Consider the following 22,446-nt stretch of genomic DNA (forward strand, 5'->3'; position numbering starts at 1 on the left):
GCTCCTTTCTGCTTCGCTTCTTAGCAGGTTTTGCTGTTAGAAACCAACTTGATGTGGTGTTAGAAAGTGTTATTCTTGGAGAGATCTTTAAAATGAAAGTGTTAATAAAAGACACACACACAGAGAAAGGAGCCAATATACAAAGTAGGGAGGGTAAGATGAAACTCAGGATTTAGATCATTGATATCATTTTACCTGGAATCCAGATCTAGATGCAGGCAAGCTTTCTGAATGGTTCAGGGACAGACACCCACAGAACACTTTACTCAGTAGCAGCAGTGCGTACACATTGTTCTCACATGCTTATGGAGCGTTCTACAGGATAGATTGTATGTTGTCATGAAACAAGCTTCAATAAATATCAGACATAAATGATCATGTGCAACATGTTCTCTGACTATAGTGAAATGAAATTAAAGACCAATAATGGAAGGAAATGCAGACATATGTCAAATTAAATACACTCCTGAGTTACTGATGGGTTTAAGAACATCTCAGGGAAAATTAGAACTTTGAGATAAAGCAAAATATCTACTTATTATGTGGTTATAGTTGGATAACAGTGTAAATGTACTTTGTACCATTTAACTGTACTATTGAATGATTTTATTGATAATTTCATATGCATTTTTTTCCTAAAGGTGTATTTGTTTGAAAGACAGAGTAACAGAAAGAGAGGGAGAGAGGGAAAGAAGGAGAGGGAGGGAGAGAGGGAAAGAAGGAGAGGGAGGGAGAAAAGAAGAGGGAAAAGGAGAAAGAGAGAGTGAGAGCGAGCTTCCATCCTCTGGTTCATTTCCCAAATGGTTGTCGTGTCCAGGGTTAAGCCAGGCCAAAGCCAGGAACCAGGATGCTTCTCTGTGTCTCCCATGTGGGTCTAGGGATGCAAGGACTTGGGCCATCCTCGTCTGCTTTCTCAGACACAATAGCAGGGAGCTGGATTGGAAATATAGCAGCTGGGACTTAAACTGGTACTCATATGTGATGCTGGCCCTGCAGACTGGTTTAATCCACTAAACCACAATGTTGGCACAAATGTGTGTGTGTGTGTATATATATATATAATTGCAATTCTTAAAAACCCCTGCTACACAATGTTCACCAATAAAAGTGGAGTATCTGCCAAGCTGCAAGCAAAAACAGTGAACGGATATAGTAACACTAGTGCCGAAGGGGGATATTTATGGTCGTTAGTGTCTGTATTACAAGAGAGGTGGTGTCGCAAATCAATAACTAAGAAACGGTAAGGGAAGAGTACGCTAAACTCGAAGCAAGCAGCAGAGGGTAGTAAGACTGAATCAGAAATGAGTGAAACAAAGAGGAAAAGGTAGAGGAAAACCGAGCAAAAATTAGTTCTTTGCAAACTCCAACAGAATTGTCAAACTTTGAAGCAAGGTGATTTTACTATTTGAAAATGAATACAGTGTGCCATATTAACAGAATAAAGGACAAGCCCCACATGATCATATCCCTAGCTGCAGAGAAAGCTTTGACAACATTCTAAACACAGTAAGAACACGGTAACTTAGGAATAGAAGGTAAGGGCCTTTGTGCGATAAGGGCCGTCTCTGAAAACCCAGAGCCAGATAACGGAAGTCTGAAGACTCTCCTCCCAAGAGCAGAAGCAAGACAAGGATGTCTTCTGCTGCCTCTGTTCAGGGAAGAAAAAGCTAGACTGGAAAGGAGGAAGTGAAACAATTAACAGATAGCATGATTCTGTTTATAGAACTAATAAATGAAGGAGCCAGCATTGTGGTGTACAGCTAAGGCTGCTGCCTGCAATGCCAGCGTCCCGTATGGGTGCTGGTTTGTGTCCCACCTGCTCTGCTTCCAGGGCGGCTCCTTGCTGGGCCTGGGAAGAGTGTCAGAAGATGGCAGAAGTGCTTGGGCTGTGCTGCCCATGTCGGGGACTGAAGAAGCTCCTGGCCGCTGGCTGTGGCCTGTTGTGGCCATCTGGGAATGGGAGGTATATGGGAAGATCTCTCTGTCTTTCCCTGTCTTTGTAACTTTGACTTCCAAATAAATTAATAAATAATTTAAAAAATCTGATTCACAGGTTTAATAGGGTTGCAAGATACAAGATCAATATGTAAACATCGTTTATATTCATATGTACATGCGGTGAATAGTCTCAAAAGGAAACTAAGAAAATGGTTTCGTTTATATTAGCATCAAACAGTATAGAACATTTAGGAATGAAGTTAGCAAAAGAAGTATAAAACCATATTCCAAATTACAAGATATCAATGAAAAATGAATGAAAAATCTGGGTAAATTGAAAGACATCCTATGCTCATGAATTGAACATTTGATATTGCTATGATAGCAATATTTCTCAGGTTGTTCTATAGATACGGTTAAATTCCCAGCTGCCTGATTTGTACAAATTAGCAGCCTAATCTTAAAATGCTTGTAGAAATGCAGGAGACCCTATACGAGCAAAACTGTGCTGGTAAAGGACATGGATAGTGCACTTGGAGTACCACAGAGCTGCAGTAATCCAGACAGGCTGGTACTGGCATGAGGATAGAAATATGGATGAATAGGATAGAATGAGGGGACAGAAAGAAATCTTTACATCTGATGGCAAAAATAGACTTTTCAGCAAGCTTGCAAGGACAGTTAGTGGGAAAAGAATAATTTTTCAATGATTGATGGTGGGACAAATGTGTGTATATCTACATGCAAAATCATGAATTTGGATCCCTACCTTACTTGTACTTGCAAGTGAACTATAAATCAAGCACAAACCTAAATGTAAGATTTGAACCTGTGAAACCTGGATGTAAATCTTCATGTCTTTGGGTTTTTCGTCTTTTCTTTTTATTATGTCTAAAAGAAGTAATTTTTTAAAAGAAGATTTACTCATTTTTATTAGTAAGGCAGATTTATATAGAGAAGGAGATACAGAAAGATAGATCTTCCGTCCTTTGGTTCACAACTCAGGTGGCTGCAGCAGCCAGAGGCTGAGCCGATTCTAAGCCATGTACGTATATATATGTGTGTGTGTGTGTGTATACAAACCCAATTTAAAAATGAGCAAAGGATTTGATTAGATGTTTCTCCGAGGAGGATGTCTAAATGGACAATGTGGGATGAACTCAGTGCTGTGTTTACCTGAAATGTCCACGGTAGGTATTTCTGTTGAGACAGAAAGTACATTACTGGCTTTCACAGAATTGACGAAAGAGAGATGGCAGTAACTGTTAACATGGGAATTTCATTTGGTTTGGTAAATAAGTTCTGGAGTTTGGGAAATAAGTTCTGATGATGGTTATGCAACTGTGCGAATAAAAGTTGAATTCTGTGCTTTAAAAGCGTAAGGGCTGGCCCTGTAGGGTAAGCCTCTGCCTGTGGCACCAGCATCCCATATGGGTGTCAGTTTAGTCCCAACTGCTCCACTTCTGATCCACCTCCCTGCGAGTGGGCCTGGGGAAGCAGTCAAGGATGGGCCAAGTGCTGTGTATTCCTGTTGGAGACCTGGAAGAAGCTCCTGGCTGCTGGCTTTGTACTGGCCCAGTTCTGGCCATTGTGACCTTTTGGGGAGTGAACTAGCTGATGGAAGGTCTTTTTCTCTCTCTCTCCCTCTTGCTTTCTGTATGTCTCTGCTTCTCTGTTACTCTGCCTTTCAAATTAAAAAAAAAAAAAATTAAAAGAATAGGGGCCCAGCACGAAGGCCTAGCAGCTAAAGTCCTTGCCTTGTATGCTGGGATTCCATGTGGGTGCTGGTTCTAATCCCGGCAGCTGCATTTCCCATCCAGCTCCCTGCTTGTGGCCTGGGAGAGCAGTTGAGGACTGCCCAAAGCCTCGGGCCCCTGCACCTGTGAGAGAGACCAGGAGGAGGTTCCTGGCTCCTGGCTTCAGATCAGTTCAGCACCAGCCGGTGCACTCACTTGGGGAGTGAATCATCAAAGGGAAGATCTTCCTCTCTGTCTCTCCTTTTCTCTGTATATCTGACTTGGAAATAAAAATAAAATAAATATTTAAAGAAAAGTATAGATGTAATGATGTGTATTAGATGAAAAAGGAAGTCAGGTAAGGGCAAGCATTGTGGTGCAGTAGTTGGGGCTGCTCCTCGGGACCCCCGCATGCCGTGTCAGAGAGCATGGGCCTGAGTGCTGCCTCTGCTCACCCAGCTTGCTGCCGAGTGCATACCTGGGAGGCAGCAGGTAACAGCTCACGTCTCTGGGTCCCTGCTGTCCACGTAGGGCCCGATGGAGTTACAGGCCCCTGGCTTTGGCCTGCCCTAGCTCTGCTGTCACATGCATCTGGATGGGAGGCGTGTCTCTCTGTCTCTCTGCCTTTCAAATAAATAAAAATGAACAAATAAAATAAAAAAAAATCATGAAGCTTTTTGGGCTGAGTGATCTGTTTTTCACTAGTTTAATTATACTAATATTTATATGTACGCTTGAGAATATGAATATGAATGCTTTCTCAGGTTGCGGATAATGCTTGGTGTGTGTATGGAAAAATGCTCCTTTTTATTTTTTTTTAAAGATTTATTTTTTTAGATTTATTTTTATTATTTTTTCATTGGAAAGGCGGATATACAGAGAGGAGAGACAGAGAGGAAGATCCTCCGTCCGATGATTCACTCCCCAAGTGAGCGCAACGGGCCGATACTATGCCGATCCAAAGCCAGGAGCCTCTTCAGGTCTCCCACGTGCAGGTTCCCAAAGCTTTGGGCCATCCTCGACTGCTTTCCCAGGCCACAGGCAGGGAGCTGGAAGGGAAGCGGGGCTGCTGGGATTAGAACCGGCGCCCATATGGGATCCCTGGTGTGCAAGGCGAGGACCTTTAACCACTTGCGCCACCGCGCCGGGCCCTAAAGATTTATTTTTATTATTTTTTTTCATTGGAAAGGCGGATATACAGAGAGGAGAGACAGAGAGGAAGATCTTCCGTCTGACGATTCACTACCCAAGTGAGCGCAACGGCCGATGCTATGCAGATCTGAAGCCAGGAGCCTCTTCCAGGTCTCCCACGCGGGTGCAGGGTCCCAAAGCTTTGGGCTGTCCTCGACTGCTTTTTCCTGGGCCACAGGCAGGGAGCTGGAAGGGAAGCGGGGCTGCTGGGATAGAACCGGCGCCCATATGGGATCCTGGGCGTACAAGGTGAGGACCTTAACCACTGTGCCACCATGCCGGGCCCAAGTGCTCCTTTTTAATAACTTTCCAGTCCCTTTCCCTGGCTGGGGATCCGCAGTACCCGCCATGGGGCCCGATGTCCGGCCTACCAGATTTTTTTGGTTGTTGTTGATGTTTACGTAGGTGATCAGGGTGGCAAGGATCAAGGGATAGCAGAAAATAGGTGAGAGTTTTGTTTTCAAATTTTCTTTTTCTTCCTCCTGTATCTGGGGGAGAAGGGAGATCAAGGGAGAAGCCGCACCCAGACTTCCAACCACCTCAGCCCCTAGGGATGCGGAGCAGCTGCCCAGCATCGTCCCAGGGACCCCACTGTACAGCATGTCCCGAGGGTTCCGAAATGCCGTCGATGTCGCTGATCCAAGGATGAGGACACCCTTCCAGGGTCCATTGGCTGACCTAGTCCATCTTAGAGTTTTCATTCACTCAGATATTTGCTGTCATCACTTGGCTGGGGTAGTTGTCCAGTTTTTTCTGCTATGGTACTAGATGTCCTCTGCAGGCCCCAATGGGCTGCCATAGGTTTCATGTGCATCTGCCCTCCGAATGGGTCGCACTCTGTTGAGGCTGCACTTTGTCCCCATGTACGTGCATCCTGCTTTTTTCCTGCAGTGTTTTCTGCCTGTTCCTCACCTCTGTTGTGCACGAAGAGAAGGAACGTGACTGATGTGATTTTCCTCTTTATATTATAACTCAGGCAGATTTTACTGATTGCACAAGTATTTCTCCAATGTGCCTTGAAAACAGCAGGCTTGGCCACAAGCATTTAGGTCCGCAAGAACAATGCCCCCACCTACTTGAGGCTGACAGTAGGTTGGATTGCAGCTTGCCCTGAGGTTTGAAGCAGGAGCCCTGTGGAGTTGTCTCCTGAGGTCTCTCAGCGGAGCTGGCACTCAGCTTGAGGCAGGGACAGTGACCCTTCAGGTGCAGGAACAGTACTTGGCGGGAAGGAGGGTGTAAGCAAAGGTCCTGAGGTGGTAGAGTTTGGAACCTTTGGCCAGTGTGTTTACTGGAGCTCAGACGTATTCGTGTTTGTGCTGGAGATGCAAGTTTAGGAGAAATGAATTCATCGGCAGTGTTTGAAGTCTTAGGAATAGATGCTGATTGTTTTGGACTGACCCTTGGCAGGAGACTTTGGCCCAAACCTGCCCCCAGCCAGAACTCTGGAACCTTGAGCAGGTGCAGCTGGAGAAGCAGTACTAGGCATAGGCGTGTGTCTTCACCAAAGTGGGGAATTTTTCAAGAGAGGACTCTGCTCAGAGCTTCTTCCTGGAGTTGTGGTCCTGTTGTGGAGCAGCAGGCTGGGGAGGAGGTTGAGTCGCCTGCAGGCGGCTCGGGTACGACTGCCTGCAGGAGTCTCTCTCTCAGTGATGCTTTGAAGGGAAGAGGTGTTCAAGGAAGGGTGACGGAGAGGGCCCTTGCAGCTTGTTGGGTGCTGCTCCTGGCCGGCTGAAGGTGAGGTGAGAGGAGATGATGGAGTGGGTGTGGGAGGGGCGAGCAGGGAGCAGGGAGGAGTGGGTCTTCACTGTGTCTGTGGGAGTCCTGTGGCCCCAGCACAGACTTGCTGTGTACCTAGAGTATTGAGAGCGCAGCACCCCTCCTTGCTCAGCATTGCTGGGCCCTTCTGCTTCTACAGCACTCCCCCCCACCACCAATTTTCTTTTTCTTTTTAAGGGTTATTCATTTTTAGCCAAAGGGAGGGAGAGAGAAAGAGAGATTGTCCATCTGTTGGTTCACCTGGTTCACTCCCCAAATGGCTGCAATGGGCAATGCTGGGCTAGTCTGAAGCCCGGAGCTGGGAGCCAGGAGCCTCTCCCAGGTCTCCCACGTGGGTACAGAGCTTCCTACGTTGCTTTCCCAGGTCATCAACAGGGGCCTGGATGAGAAGGTAGGGCTTGAATCAGTGTCCATGTGGGATCCTGGCATGGCAGACAGAGGACTAGTGCACTAAGCCACTGTCCCTGGCTCAGCAACATCTTCTTCAAACCTGGGGCTCCAGGCCATCATCTCCTGGAGGACCCTGACCAAGTCTATGTGTGGTTTCTTTCTTTTTTTTTAATATATTATTTATTTATTTATTTATTTTTAAAAATTGCATTACATTATGTGACACTGTTTCATAGGTTCTGGGATTCCCCCAACCCCTCCCCATACCCTCCCCCCTATGGTGGATTCCTTCACCTTGGTGCAGTATTACAATTCAAATTCAGTCAAAATTCTTTCATTGCAAGCATAGAGTCCAGCATCTTATTGTCCAGATAAATTCGATGGTTTCTTGGGGAGACCATCTGTGGTCTGAAGGCAGAGCTTGCAGAATATCAACACAGACCAAGTCTGTGTTAGCATCACATTATAGGTGGGCAGGGCTTGTTGAATGAGTGATGTGTAAGCCTTGCATAAGAGGGCCGTGGGGGGCCCAAGGAAGGTGGAGTGAGAACAGACACTCTTGCTGGCAGGACATGCTATCACTTCCTTTATGTAGGACCATATTGTAATTGTTACGTAAACAGCTGTAATGGGGCTGGTGCAGTCACTCAGCTGGCTAATCCTCTGCCTGCAAACACCAGCATTCCATGTGGGTGCCAGTTTGTGTCCCAGCTGTTGCTCCACTTCCCATCCAGCTCCATGCTCGTGGCCTGGGAAAGCAGTGGAAGATGGCACACAGCCTTGGGACATTGCAGCTGCATGGGAGACCCGGAAGAAGCTCCTGGTTCCTGGCTTTTGATTGCTCAGTTCTAGTTGTTGTGTCCATTTGGGGTGTGAGCCAGTGGATGGTAGATTGTTCTCTCTGTTTCTCATTCTCTCTGTAAATCTACCTTTCCAATAAAAATATACAGTTCTGAAAAATATATATGAAAGGCTGCATGCAGAAAAGGCTGTCGTATTGGTCTGTTTGATTTAGTGTGAACAACGTCTGCAATTTCTGCCCCTGAAATTGGCTTTTAAAGCATCGCCCCTGCCTTGTGCCTGGTTTTCTGGGAGCCTTCTTCAGGGAAGACAGTGAACTATTTGTGCTTTCCACTTTTTAAAAATTGTGATTTATTTATTTGAAAGGCATAGCGACAGAGAGAGGGATGGAATGGGGAGGGAGGAAGGGTGGGATGGAGAGAGGGAGGGAGGGAGATGGAAAGAGAGAGAGATCTTCCATTTACCTGGTCACTCTGCAAATGGCCAAAGCCAGGAGCTTGAAACTTCATTCAGGTGTTGCGCAGAGGTGACTGGGGCCAGGCCCTGCAGCCGTCAATCTGCTGCTTTCTCAGTCCATTTCCTGGGACCCGGGTTTGCAGCCGGGCAGCAGACTTGGACCAGTGCTGTAGATTGGACGCCGGGTTTGCCGATGGTGGCCTAATGGGCTGCACCACAAAACCAGCTCCAGTTCTATACTTCTTATGTCTCATACCCTTCAGTGTGCATTTGTTTTTATTTTTTATTTTAGTTCTTTTAAAAATTATTATTATCATTTCATGATATAGTTCCATAGACCCTGGGATTTCCCTTACCCCCTCCCCAAGTTCCCTGCCCCCTTCCACTGAGTTCCCCTACATTATTACTATAGTATAGTTCTTCTTATACAGTCATATGCCCATCATTGTGGGCATGGACAATGGCAGGGAGTCCAGCATCCTATTGTCAAGATATAGGGAGTCCATCTTTGATCTGGAAGTAGAGATGCATACTGCATTGTATCCTCACATCTGGATATGATAGTCTCCACTACACAATTACTATACATCCCCTTAAGTGAAAAGCCACAATACAAAATCAACAAGAGGAAGAAAAATAGAAATTTAAAACACCATGAAGTTAGATAAAATGCTACTGGATATGATAGTCTCTTACACGGTTACTGTACATTCCCTTAAATGAAAAGCCACAAAACAAAAATCAACAACAGGAAGGAAAAAAAGAAATTAATAGCACCATGAAGTTAAATAACATGCTACTGAATGACTAATGTGTTGCTGAAGAAATGAAAATCAAGAACCCTCTTGAAGAAAATGATACTACTTTATGATCTATGAGTCATTGAAAAATTTAATGAGAAAAAATTTGAAGAAATGAAACTAAAAATAAAAACCAAAATCCATGAGATTCTGCTGATCTTTGTACGGTGAGATATGTATTCTGTAGCAACAAATAGATGGATTTTATTTTATTTTATTTTTATTGACAATCTTTACATAGTTAATTTAGGGTAAAAAGGTTCAAGGGCTACAGGAAAGTGGGTAACACTATTATTTTTTCCATATAGTTTCCTTGGATTTTATTTTTTTAACACAGTCTACTAATCTGTGACATTTGATTGATGAGTTTAAACCATTTACAGTCAGGGTTAATATGAATGGTGGTAATTCGATCCTGTCATTTTAGCAATGGGTTGTTCATTGGTTTAGTGTTCTGTTATTATTTTACTGGGATGTTCTTCCCGTTTATCTTAGGTTTTGGTGGGTGCTATTCCTCTTCTCTGTCAAGAGAACATATTGAAGCATCCTTTGTAGGGAAGGTTTGAAAAGGCATAGTCTTTTCTTTACTGTGGAAGAATTTTATTTCATTTTCAAAGACAAAGGAAAGCTTTGCGGGGTGTGTGATCCTGGGCCGACAGTTTTTTGCTGTTAGAACTTGAAATATGTCGCTCTATTCTTTTCTGTCCTGTAGAGTTTCCTCTGAGAGATCTCCTGTGAGTTTAATTGGCATTTCTTCATATGTGTATTGATTTTTTTCACGTACGCAGTCCTGGCTGTTCGACTTCCCATCCAGCTTCCTGCCGGTGGCTTGGGAAGCAGTACAGGACAGCCCAAAGCCTTGGGACCCTACACCCGCATGGGAAAACTGGAAGAAGCTCCTGGCTCCTGGCTTGGGATCACTCAGCTCTGGCCTTTGTGACCACTTGGGGAGTGAACCATTAGATGGAAGATCTTTCTCTTTGTCTTTCCTTCTCTCTGTAAATATGTCTTTCCAATAAAAAGAAATAAATCTTGTTTGTTTGTTTGTTTGTTTTTAAAGAAATGGTGTTTGGGCCTGGCGCGGTGGTGCAAGTGGTTAAAGGTCCTCGCCTTGCACGCCCGGGATCCCATATAGGCGCCGGTTCTATCCCAGCAGCCCCGCTTCCCTTCCAGCTCCCTGCCTGTGGCCCGGGAAAGCAGTCGAGGACAGCCCAAAGCTTTGGGACTCTACACCCGCGTGGGAGACCCAGAAGAGGCTCCTGGGTTCAGATTGGCATAGCATCGACCGTTGTGCTCACTTGGGGAGTGAATCATCAGACGGAAGATCTTCCTCTCTGTCTCTCCTCTCTGTATATCCGCCTTTCCAATAAAAACATAATAAAAATAAATCTTAAAAAAAAAAAAAGAAATGGCGTTGCCTTTTGAGTAGCTCCTGCTGTCACACTGCTGTTCTGGATGACTGTTCCAGAGCTGATGGGGTGTTTAAAGCAGGCCGTGCAGCTGTCTGCAAGCTGGCTGGGGGCAAGCATGAATCCTCTTTACTTCTGTGCACAGGTGCCTTCCATTCTGTCGTTTTTGTTTTTTTAAAGATTTATTTTATTTTTATTGGAAAGTCAGGTCTCCCACACAGATGCAAGGTCCCAAAGCTTTGGGCTGTCCTCAACTGCTTTCCCAGGCCACAGGCAGGGAGCTGGAAGGAAAGTGGAGCAGCCGGGATTAGAATCAGCGCCAATATAGGATCCCAGTGCTTTCAAGGCGAGGATCTTAGCCACTAGGCCACGCTGCCCGGCCCTCCATTCTGTCTTGGTTTGTATTTAGCTCGGGCATAGGTAACTAGCTTACAGGGTGACTTCAGGTCTGCTTCTTTTGTTCCTAGGTGGAAAGTCTGGTCAGGATATGGGGTGTAAGGAACCTGTAATTTTTCTTTTCTTTTTTAAATATTTATTTTACTTGAAAGAATTACATACACACAGAGGGAAGACAGAGAGTGCGAGCTCTTTCATCTCCTTGTTCCCTCCCCAAATGGCTGCTATGGCCAGAGCTGGGCTGTTTGAAAATTGGGGTCCAGAAGTGTCTCAGCCTCCCGTGTGGGTGCAGGGGCCAAGGCTTTGGGCTGTCCTCTGCTGCTCTCCCAGGCCACAAGTAGGGAGCTGGATGGGAAGTGGAACAGGCAGAATGTGAACGGAAAACTATATAGAATGCTGGTGCCACAGGCAGAGATTATACTGCTAAGCTATTATGCCAGCCCCTCAAATAAATAAATCTTAAAACATTTTCTTTCTAAAATTTCATTTTATCTAAAAGGCAGGGGGGGAAAAGGAAAAAGAGAGAGGGAGAAGAAACAGGGAGAGAGACAGAGAAAGAGAAGAAGGGAGGGAGAGAGAGAAAGATATCTATCTTACAGACACTGTTCTCTCCCCAAGTCCTGTAACAGTTTCAACTGGAGCAGGCTGAGGCAGGCAAGCAGGAAGTCAGTTTAGGCTTCTCCATGGGATGTGGGGAGGACTCGGGTCCCTGAGCCATCATTGCTGTCTCCATGGGATGTGGGAGGACTCGGGTCCCTGAGCCATCATTGCTGTCTCCATGGGATGTGGGAGGACTCAGGTCCCTGAGCCATCATTGCTGTTTCCCAAGGTCTGCTTTAGTAGGAAGTTGGAATTGGAGGTGGAGCTTGGCTTTGAGCTCAGGCACTCCAGCATAAACCCTTATAGGGACTGGTGCCATAGCATTGTAGATTGATTGTCTACCTGAGGTGTCTGCATCCCTTATGGGATTAGTTTAATTCCCAGCTGCTTCACTTGTGTTCTGGGAAAGCGGTGGAGGATGGCCCAAGGCTCTGCATCCATATGGGGGACTCAGAAGCAGCTTCAGGCTCCTAGCTTTGGACTGGTCCAGCTCTGGCCATTGGGACTGTTCGGGGAGGGAACCATCAGTTGGAAGATTTCTCTGACTCTCCTTTTTGTCTCTGTAAATCTACAAGTCAAGTAAAAATAGTATGTTTTTTTAAAAAGCTGTTAAAGTTGAGATTTATTGTTTTGAAGACTACTGTTGACTTCGGTATGAAGGAGGTCCTGGGTCATGAGGAAAGGTTTTCTGGGGTCTTCGTTCCGAATGAGAGGTGTTGCTCCCTGGCTTTCGAAAGCACTGAAGTGAGATGTAGTTGTGTGCACTGGCTCTGGCACTGTAGAGGTCACCTGGGCAGCTCGTACAGCTTGTCTGCATAAAAATTGGATTGTTCCCTTACCGTGTGTTTTGCCCTATGCAAACGTGATTTTGAAGTGTGACAGGGACATCATCCTTCTCCACCGTGCGGCTGCTGAGCAAGAACTGTGGTGCGTGCCGGTGCAGCCGGCCGCTCTGCTCCGTGCTGTCTCTGTGCCCTCGGCTCCATTTGTAGTGCTTGGGTGTTCAGAAGGCTGAGGGAGCAGTAAGCTGCAAGCCTGCAACGGGTCAGATAGAGTGGAGGGAAGCAAAAGTGAAGTTGCAAGTAACCATGCTAGTGAAACCAAAAGATGGCTGTGCTGCTTGGTGTTGGGAAGGTATGAAAAGCGTCAGCCCACCAGCAGTGTAGCTTATTGGCCATTTTCTTTGGGCTTCAGTGTTCTTCCTGATAAAAATAATTATTATGTTATTCCAGTCTGGTTGCCAAGCATTTCTGTGTGTCACTCGGCTTGGCAGCAGGCCTTGCCTTGTCTTTGCTTTACTGTTTTATGACGTTGGAGTGTTGTGTTTTCTGTGCTGATTTGTCATTCTCTTCCATTTGCTTTTCAGAATGGACTGCTGAATTATGAAGTATTTCAAACCCAGTAGTAGAAGACCGTCACTCTGCCACTCACTCCTGTATCTCCTGCTAGTTATTTAAATTGGACTTTTAATATCCTGCCAGCTGCTTTTCAGACACACATGGTGCATTGTTGCCATTCCCGGGATTGCATCTTTGAAACACAGGCTCCTTGGAACCCTCAGCGAACAAAGAGGCGGCCTCCCGGATCCGGTCCTGGGAGGGAGGCGTCCTGACTGCCCTCTAGCCTTTGCTGGATCTGGATTTGAGTTTCACCATGGAGCCTCGCATGGAGTCCTGCCTGGCTCAGGTGCTGCAGAAGGATGTGGGCAAACGGCTGCAGGTCGGCCAAGAACTTATAGACTACTTCTCAGACAAGCAGAAGTCTGCTGACCTTGAGCATGACCAGACCATGTTAGATAAGCTTGTGGATGGACTTGCTACCTCTTGGGTGAACTCTAGCAATTACAAGGTAAGCTGAGTTGCCTTGTCGAATGTAAACTGATTCTTACAGCTTTCTTCATGAACTTTCAGCTTGATTCCATGGCTTCCACTCACTCATTGGTTTGGCTTTTGGCTCCTTGGGCATTTTATTCCAGAGCATATGGAGTTTTCTTTGGTTTATGTTAGGGATTTAAAAAAAGCAGCCCCTCCCGTCAAGTACTTGGGGATGCCACGTGACAGAGTAGCTAGGAGGAGCTGATAAGCATCTGCAACCTGCAGTTCAGGGTTGTGTTGTGTCTTGTGGTGAGCCGGCCCTGACTCCTGGTGAGTGACTGTCCGTGATTGTCACTGTGGCATGCGATTGTCACGTTGGCAATGGAACGTGTGCAGTGTTGCACCCTCAGCATGCTCTTCTGAGGTCAGCCAGCCGGCTGGTCAAGGACTCCCCTGGCCACGGGCAGTGGCAGAGAGGTGAGCCTTTGTGCCCTGAGGAGTAAGGTCTTCCTGGGGACAGGGGGCAGGGGCCTGTGGCCTGACTGAGCCGTTTTGTGATTTAAAGACGGCTCTTTCTTGAATTAAAAATGGAGTGGGTCTGTAAGTGTTGCAGAGTTGTGCTCACTTTCTCTACATGCCTCCTGGTGGCTGTGCAGGTCAAGGTCGAGCTGGAAGTGTGGGCAGTGTCGTGGCCAGTGAGACTTGCTGTGGACGTTGTTAAGGCCTCCCGGCTTTCTTGTTGAGTCAGTCTTCTGAGCTTGTTCTCAGAAACTGCTGCTTACAGGGCTCCTTTGTTAGCTGTGTTTTGCAGATATAGTCAACCTGAGTGTCATCTGAGGGCACTCACACTTTATACTCACTAAAGGTGTTTTATGTAGGGGCCTCATAATTCACTTAAAGCTGGGCCAAAATTCTGCTTCATTCATGTGTATGTTCTTTAAGTTCAAGTTAGCAAATGCTTTGAATGTCTGAGCATTTCTGGGCTGTATAAGTGTTCAAGGCATGAAAGGTGATAGAATGAGTGTAGCTGGTGCATTTTGAAGGGCTGTGAAGTTAGCTTGTCTGTTTTTTTTTTTTGTTTTTCTAAGATTTATTTTTTATTGGAGAGGCAGATTTACAGAGAGGAGAGAAGTGGACAGAGCTAAGCCAGTCTGAAGTTAGGTTCCAGGAGCTTCTTTCAGGTCTCTGATGTGGTGCAGGGTCCCAAGGACTTGGGCTGTCCTCTGCTGCTTTCCTAGGCTATAAGCAGGGAGCTGGATGGGAAATGGAGCAGCTGGGACATGAACTGGCATCCATATGGAACGTGGCACTTGCAGGTGGAAGATTAGCTAGGCAAGCCATCATGCTGGTTCGCCTTGTCTGTGTTTGAATCACATTCCTCATCTTTTCCTGTGTGCATATGAGGATGTTTCTTGCTGATAATAGCTGAAAACACACTTGGTTAAGTTAGAGTTACTGTGAGGATGCCTTGTTCTCAGATAAGCCCAATAGGAATTCAGGGCTTGACCAGGAAGGCGAATGTCTGTTTGTTTCTTTTACTCGGAAGGAAGCCTTTCTCTGAAACTCCCAGCAAACTTTGGATTATATCACAGTGATCTGAGTGGTTTTTGTACTGTTGCAGCACGTCAGATGGACTGGGCATCCACAGTCGCCTTTATCCTGTAGCGCCCACTTCATCTGTGACCTTAAGGAGGGGTTCCGCACCCCACCCTTCAGTGAACCAGCTCCATGGGAAGGAGGGGTGAGCATTTGAACAGGAAGGAGGAAGCTGATGATATTCAGTGAATGCATCATTTGCCTATCTGTATGTCGGGAGAACTGGGTTATGGTGACTTAAGAGTCTGTCAGGGCCCGGTGCGATGGCGCAGTGGTTAAGGTCCTCGCCTTGCACGCCCGGGATCCCACATGGGCGCCGGTTCTAATCCCGGCAGCCCCGCTTCCCTTCCAGCTCCCTGCCTGTGGCCTGGAAAAACAGTCGAGGACAGCCCAAAGCTTTGGGACCCTGCACCCACGTGGGAGACCCGGAAGAGGCTCCTGGCTTCGGATTGGCTCAGCTCCAGCCGTTGCGGCCGCCTGGGGAGTGAATCATCAGACAGAAGATCTTCCTCTGTGTCTCTCCTCTCTCTGTATATCCGCCTTTCCAATAAAAATAAAATAAATTAAAAAAAAGAGAGAGTCTGTCACTTAGGAAGTACTTGGATGGTAGTGGCTGTTCTGTCGTGGGAATGGCGGAGGTTGATGGATAGGCAGATGGTTACATTTCTTCATGACCTGTGCAGTCTTGGATGTGCAGAGTCCTATAGGAACACAGAATGGGAAGGAAGTAGCACTTCCTAGAGGGAATCAGGGTTTTGAGGGTTGGGTGGTTTTTTCAGAAGAGCAGCTGCAAGGTTGCAGAGGAAGAAATGGTACCTGACCGTGAGCAATGACAGCTTGGAGTGAAGGAATACCAGGAAGACAGGGTTTGCTCCCGTAGTGAACTGTCTGTGAGCTGCAGGTGTAACGGTAGCTAAGTGCTTGGGGTGCTTCCGCTGAGCATCTCAGCATGGAGAGGCTGTGTCTTGTGGAACCGAGCATGGTGAGGCTGTGTCTTGCGGAACCGAGCAGCCCCTGGTGAAGGGCTCCAGGTGAGCTCAAGACAGCCTGCTTGGCAGGTGCTGCTGTCTGCTTCCCTGAAATCAGCAAGCTTAGCTTTTATCACCCACTTTCCCTTTTTTTAAAATTTTTGTTTATTTGAAAGGCAGAGTGACAGAGGACTCCCTCTCCCTCTCTCTCTGTTCATCTGCCAGTTATCTCTTGGTTCAGTCCCCAGATGCCCACAGCAGCTGGTCGGGGCCCAGCTGAAGCAGGTGCCTGAACAGGGACACAACTATTTGAGCTACCACTTCCTGCCTCCCACATGGTGCATTAACAGGAAGCTGGGTGAGTGGGGAGTAGACACCAGCCCAGACTCTGCAGGAGGAGATGAGAAGCCTGATGAGAGGGGAGTAGACACCAGCCCAGACACTGCAGAGGGAGATGAGAAGCTGGATGAGAGGGGAGTAGACACCAGTCCAGACACTGCAGGAGGAGATGAGAGGGGAGTAGACACCAGCCCAGACTCTGCAGGAGGAGATGAGAAGCTGGGTGAGAGGGGCATGGAGACCAGCCTGGACACTGCAGGAGGAGATGAGAGGGGCATGGAGACCAGCCTGGACACTGCAGGAGGAGCTGAGAAGCTGGGTGAGAGGGGCGTGGAGACCAGCTCGGGCACTGCAGGAGGAGGTGAGAGGGGCGTGGAGACCAGCTCGGACACTGCAGGAGGAGGTGAGAGGGGCGTGGAGACCAGCCTGGACACCGTAGGAGATGCGGGCATCCAGAGGTGTGTGTAACCTCTGGGCCAGATGCCTGCTGTCCTGTTGTCTCCCCACAACCTGTTTCTTTTTTAGTAATTATTTAGCAAGACCTCAGGCTCTAAGTTTCATCTTATGCTTTCTTTGACTTTCATAGTATAGATTGGAAGGATTAACTTTGTACTAAGGAAGTTTTAGAGATTGGCTTCTTGTTTTGTTGTTGTTGTTTGTTTGTTTTTGTTTTTAGACAATTAAGGGCAAATGAGATGCTAAGAGGAGAAAGGGGGCTGTAGTGATGGCTTTCCGAAAGCAAGGCTGTAAGCTGGTGTTAGTTCTTCGCAGGGAAGGAAGGCAGAGGAATGCTGGGACAATGCCTGACTTTGAGATAATCAGCTAGAGTGTGAACAATTGTACATTTGAGTATTTCTTAATAGGTAGGCAAATTTATATGTAGTATTAATTGCAGTTTAATAGCTCCATTTATTTCTTGCTTACTGTGTGTGAAACATTTTATTGGTCTTACCTCATGTAGTCTATGGAACTCTGCTCATTTTACACATGAGAAAATCGAGGCCCAGAAATACAAGGTAATTTCTTCTAGTGATTATGGGAATGGAATTTAAATACAGGACTCTTTGATGTTCTCTACGGTATCCCTTCCCTAAGAATTGGGACCAGCAATCTTCTTCAAGGCTAGGCAGTAAATGCTTGAATTTCTGTGTCGTTGCCCATATGGTCTTGAAATATTTAACGAGTTCGAGCCATTGTGTGGCAGAAGCAGCTACAGTTCATGTGTAAGTGAATGGGCTAAGGGCTGCCTTGCCCCCGCGGGGCACATTGAACACCTGCATGTCACAGACGGGACGCGTTCTCAGGGGCTCGTCTGGGAGAAGAGCAGCAAGGCGGCTCTTGTTCCTTGGAATGCTGTGCCTCTAGCTTAGGCCTCTCAAGATTCCCTCCACAGGACGCGGTGCCAGTATTCGCAGGGCGTGCACGCGTTCCAGGGATTGTAAATCACCTGGAGATGATTTAGGGTACGCAAATACAGTGCCGTTTTATGTAAGGGCCCTGGGCACCTGCAGAGTCTGCTGTCGGCAGGGGTCCTGGACTCCATGCCCCTTGGGTTGCTGAGGGATGACCACAATTTGGGAATGGGAGAGATCATTCATTAATATTAAATAGAGTATAGCTTGTGTTTGGACCACCTTTAAACATTTAAAAAAGTTTTTTCAAAGGCTCACTGCAGCTAGCCGTGGACTTCTGGGCTAGGCAAGTCGTCTTGAGGGTTAATCGGTCATTGAAGTTATCATAAATGCAGGGTACCACTGGGGTCTCACTGCAGGAAGGCTTCCACCTGGAGGGAGGCACAAACGCAAGGCTTCCTTTCTAGATGACTCATGTGCTCAAAGTAACAACAAGCCCGAGTTTTGAATATGCCTGTTCTGCTGGTTCTGGCCTCCATTCTTGTTGGACATGGTTGAAAGCTGAAGCCAGGAAGGGATGGAGGGATAAGTCCTGCATGTGCCTCCATCCACTCTGTTTTCCCCACCCCCTCTCCCTTGGGGCTGTTAGAATGACCCTAGAGTGAGGTGTCTGGAGAGGCGCTCCCTGGCTCTGACCGCTGGAGGCAGTGGAGGCCATCTGGCCGTGCAGTAGGCTGCCAGTCCCCTGTGAGCATGGTGGCCCTGCACTGTCGGGCAGGCTCAGCCGCCCTGTGCAGTAGGCTGCCCGTCCCCTGTGAGCATGGTGGCCCCGCACTGTCCGGCACGCTCCTCAGCCCTGTGCAGTAGGTTGCCCGTCCCCTGTGAGCATGGTGGTTCCGCACTGTCTGGTACCCTCAGCAGCCCAAGCACGTGCACTGCTAGGTTGCACAATGAAGATAGCTCCTGGGAGCCCTGGGTTTTTGTGAACATAGTTCCTCACTGCTCCTCCACTGTTCAAATCCAGAAAGTTCTGAGGTCCTGGGCTGTTTCACAGCTGTGTTATGTGCCCAGAAGTAACCTGACTCGAGCTGCCGGTAGTCTTTGTTTACTTGCTTAGGCATGCCTTATCAAGGTGTTTGACCATGCCTTGCTGCTCCAGATTTGTCCAAGGGGTTGTATCGTTTACAGGGTGTGCACTGTCTTCCTGAAGCCTGAGTTGTGTGTTTGGAGCGTGTGTGGCCTCTGGAGTTGGAGCTGAGTGTTTGTGAACCTGTATTGAGTGTTTTGGATGAATAATGGTAGCCCATGGCTACAGCACATTTGCTGTGTACCAGGAATTATGCTAAGTATGTGTTCATTTTTAAGCAATCCTTTATAATGACTCTGTAAGGTCAGTATTTGTTATTTGTACTTTGTAGGTGACTTATTCAAGGTGACAGAGCTACCTAGGAGCTGGTGGACAGTAGGGAAGAGATGGGCAGGGTCCTGCCCTCCTCTGCCTGGCCAGGGTTGCCTGCCCCGGCGTGTGTGCTGCTGTGTCCCCAGGCTCCTGTGTCTCCTGCTGACTTCATGTTTCCTGTGTCTACTAGAAGGGCCGAGGATAGGAAACAATTCAGGGCTGAATAGAATAAGACTGACAGGACACTTAAGAAAGTTTGCAGAAAAATGCAGTCAAAGGGAAGTTTGTTTTTGTCTAGATGTTTTTGAAATCTGTATGTAGCTTTTCCCATGCTCATTTTCTTTTTTTTTTTTTAAAGATTTATTTTATTATTTTTATTGGAAAGGCGAATATACAGAGAGGGGAGACAGAGAGGAAGATCTTCCGTCTGATGATTCACTCCCCAAGTGAGCGCAATGGTCGATGCTATGCCAATCTGAAGCCAGGAGCCTCTTCCGGGTCTCCCACGCGGGTGCAGGGTCCCAAAGCTTTGGGCTGTCCTTGACTGCTTTCCCAGGCCACAGGCAGGGAGCTGGATGGGAAGCGGGGCCGCCAGGATTAGAACCGGCGCCTATATGGGATCCCGGGCGTGCAAGGCGAGGACCTTTAACCACTGCGCCACTGCGCCGGGCTCCCCAAGCTCATTTTCCATGAAGGTCCTAAAGTGCCTCGTACAAGAGGAGGAACAAAGCAACATTAGGTGTGTGTAGCTGGAGAGACAGAAACGGGGAGGTGGGTTCAGTGGGGCAGTGAAGGAGGAGTTGGGAGGCCTTCTGAGGGCAGCGCTCCCCTGGACCAGGTGAGTTCATGACAGGAGGGGTCCTCATTTCCCTCTTGGCTCTGTCACTGAGGTGTTTGTCCCCCGCCTGGTGTCCTTGAGAGCAGAGTCGGGAAGGATGGCTGGGTCCAGATGAGGTATGTTTCTAGCCTGCTCAGTGCTGCCACCAGGTGACATATCCCTTTGCGGACTTTGCGGTGTGCATTCTCAGGTGCAATTAATGTCATTTCTTCCTGAATATACCTTTACAGGTATGCAGTGGCAACAGAGTGTATGGAAAATTGTTCAGGGTTCAACGGGCTGTGCCACATAGGTCTGTGAGTAGGTCCCCTTGCAAGTCTGCGCTGACACTGTCTCTTCTGCGAGTGCTGCGGGCTGCCCACCGCATGGGGAGCCAGGGGACAGTGTGCATGTAGCTGGTGAGGATGCTGTGTGGCGAGTGAGCCCGGCCAGGGACAGTAGGGACATGGAGGCTGACTTAGCATGTCTGCCAGGCCCCGGGACACAGGCTCGGATCTCAGGATGAGCTGTGCGTCTCGAAGTTGTGCAGTGATGGTAATGAAATTCCTGAGCCAGAGCAGCAGCTGGGTGAGTCTGAAACCCATCCATTAGTTTCACACTTCTGCTTTTTGAGGATTTCATTTGTTTTATTTTTATTTTTAATATATATATTTTCCTTGTTTCCGAAGACTGAAATTCAAATAAGTGTGTAGATAGTAGAAGAAATCCTAATTTGAATGTCAAAGCAAACAGGAAAAGAAACAGCTGGGAGAAGATCAGGGTGTCAGTGAGGCCTCTGCTGGCATGCTAGCCCAGGTTCGGCCACAGCTGCGTTTATGAAGCACTTGCGATGGGCCGGAGCCTGTGAAGCGCTTTGCGTCTCCTGGCGTCCCGGAGCACGCACTGTGTGATGAGCTGTGGTATTGTTCCCCATGCAGCTGCTGGAGCTGGCGTGGAGGGGTGAGGCAGCGTGTGCAGGGTTACGTGAGTCGAGTGGCAGAGGCAGGGCCTGAACTTGGACATTCTGATTTGGAGCCCACTGCTGAAGAAGTGTGCAGAAGCTGCCTTAGGCTTGGTCAGCAGTGTTAACCAATGTGCTTATTGGAACATAAAGGAGAGGGTACAGACAGGACCGCAAGTAGCAACTGTAGGAGGCTGGATCCTGAGTGAGAGAAAAGCAGCTCAATTTGTATTTTACTAACCCAGGAATTTTTAAGAGTCATATATTTTTAAAATAGATATTTGGTCCTAATCAGATTGTTAACCTACGTATTTAAAAAATTTTGTATTTTGGAAAATATTCAGACCTACAGGAAAATTTCAAAAAATAGTACAAAGAATTTCCATGTTTTTGTCATGCAGATTCCAGCCTTAACTCTTTGCTGTGTTTGTTAATTGCTTTAATGTGCAATATTATGGTCTTTGAGTTGTGCAAGAGTAAACTTTAGGCATAGCGCTCATTGCTCTGAATGTTTGTGACGTTTCCGCAGCAAGGACGTTCATTGATGTCATCTGTGTGAACTCATTGAAATCAGGACTGCTGCTCTGCCTGCTCTGTCCCGTCCCCCTCTCACTGTCTGCTCTGCCTGCTCTGTCCCTTCCCCTCTCACTGCTGCTCTGCCTGCTCTGTCCCGTCCCCTCTTCACTGCTGCTCTGCCTGCTCTGTCCCGTCCCCTCTCACTGTCTGCTCTGCCTGCTCTGTCCCGTCCCCTCTCACTGCTGCTCTGCCTGCTCTGTCCCTTCCCCTCTCACTGCTGCTCTGCCTGCTCTGTCCCGTCCCCTCTCACTGTCTGCTCTGCCTGCTCTGTCCCGTCCCCTCTCACTGTCTGCTCTGCCTGCTCTGTCCCGTCCCCTCTCACTGCTGCTCTGCCTGCTCTGTCCGTCCCCTCTCACTGTCTGCTCTGCCTGCTCTGTCCGTCCCCTCTCACTGTCTGCTCTGCCTGCTCTGTCCCGTCCCCTCTCACTGTCTGCTCTGCCTGCTCTGTCCCGTCCCCTCTCACTGTCTGCTCTGCCTGCTCTGTCCCGTCCCCTCTCACTGTCTGCTCTGCCTGCTCTGTCCCGTCCCCTCTCACTGCTGCTCTGCCTGCTCTGTCCGTCCCCTCTCACTGTCTGCTCTGCCTGCTCTGTCCCGTCCCCTCTCACTGCTGCTCTGCCTGCTCTGCCGTCCGTCCCCTCTCACTGTCTGCTCTGCCTGCTCTGTCCCATCCCCTCTCACTGTCTGCTGCTCTGCCTGCTCTGTCCCGTCCCCTCTCACTGCTGCTCTGCCTGCTCTGTCCCGTCCCCTCTTCACTGCTGCTCTGCCTGCTCTGTCCCGTCCCCTCTCACTGCTGCTCTGCCTGCTCTGTCCCGTCCCCTCTCACTGTCTGCTCTGCCTGCTCTGGCGTCCGTCCCCTCTCACTGTCTGCTCTGCCTGCTCTGTCTGTCCCCTCTCACTGCTGCTCTGCCTGCTCTGTCCCGTCCCCTCTCACTGTGTGCAGGTCCTGTTCACCTGAGCCTTTCCTGGCTGAGTTCTGCGCTGAGCAGCCTGGCCCTCTAGCTGGTGCTGTGTGACGGTTAGTCTTGGATGGATGAAGACTGCATTTTTGGCAGGGAACCACAGAAATGGTGTTGTGTCCAAGAATTTCTCTTTGTCCTGCTCGGTCAAAGAAGTGTTTGTCAGGACTCTTCA

At 48.0% G+C, this 22,446-nt stretch overlaps 1 protein-coding gene across 4 annotated transcripts in view; it reads left to right on the forward strand.

Moving 5' to 3' along the window:
- Positions 1-22,446, forward strand: part of CLASP1 (cytoplasmic linker associated protein 1) — a 249,987-nt gene that overhangs the window by 19,730 nt on the left and 207,811 nt on the right. For all 4 annotated transcript variants that reach the window (XM_041000184.1, XM_041000186.1, XM_041000187.1 and 1 more), the window contains exon 2: positions 12,860-13,341. In XM_041000184.1, coding sequence (XP_040856118.1) covers positions 13,147-13,341 — 195 coding nt within the window. In that variant the 5' untranslated portion in view covers positions 12,860-13,146. The remainder of the gene's footprint in view (positions 1-12,859; positions 13,342-22,446) is intronic.

The sequence above is a fragment of the Ochotona curzoniae genome, unplaced genomic scaffold (assembly GCF_017591425.1).
Source record: "Ochotona curzoniae isolate NIBS_2020 unplaced genomic scaffold, NIBS_Ocur_1.0 scaffold_2217, whole genome shotgun sequence".
NCBI classification, from domain to species: Eukaryota; Metazoa; Chordata; class Mammalia; order Lagomorpha; family Ochotonidae; genus Ochotona; species Ochotona curzoniae.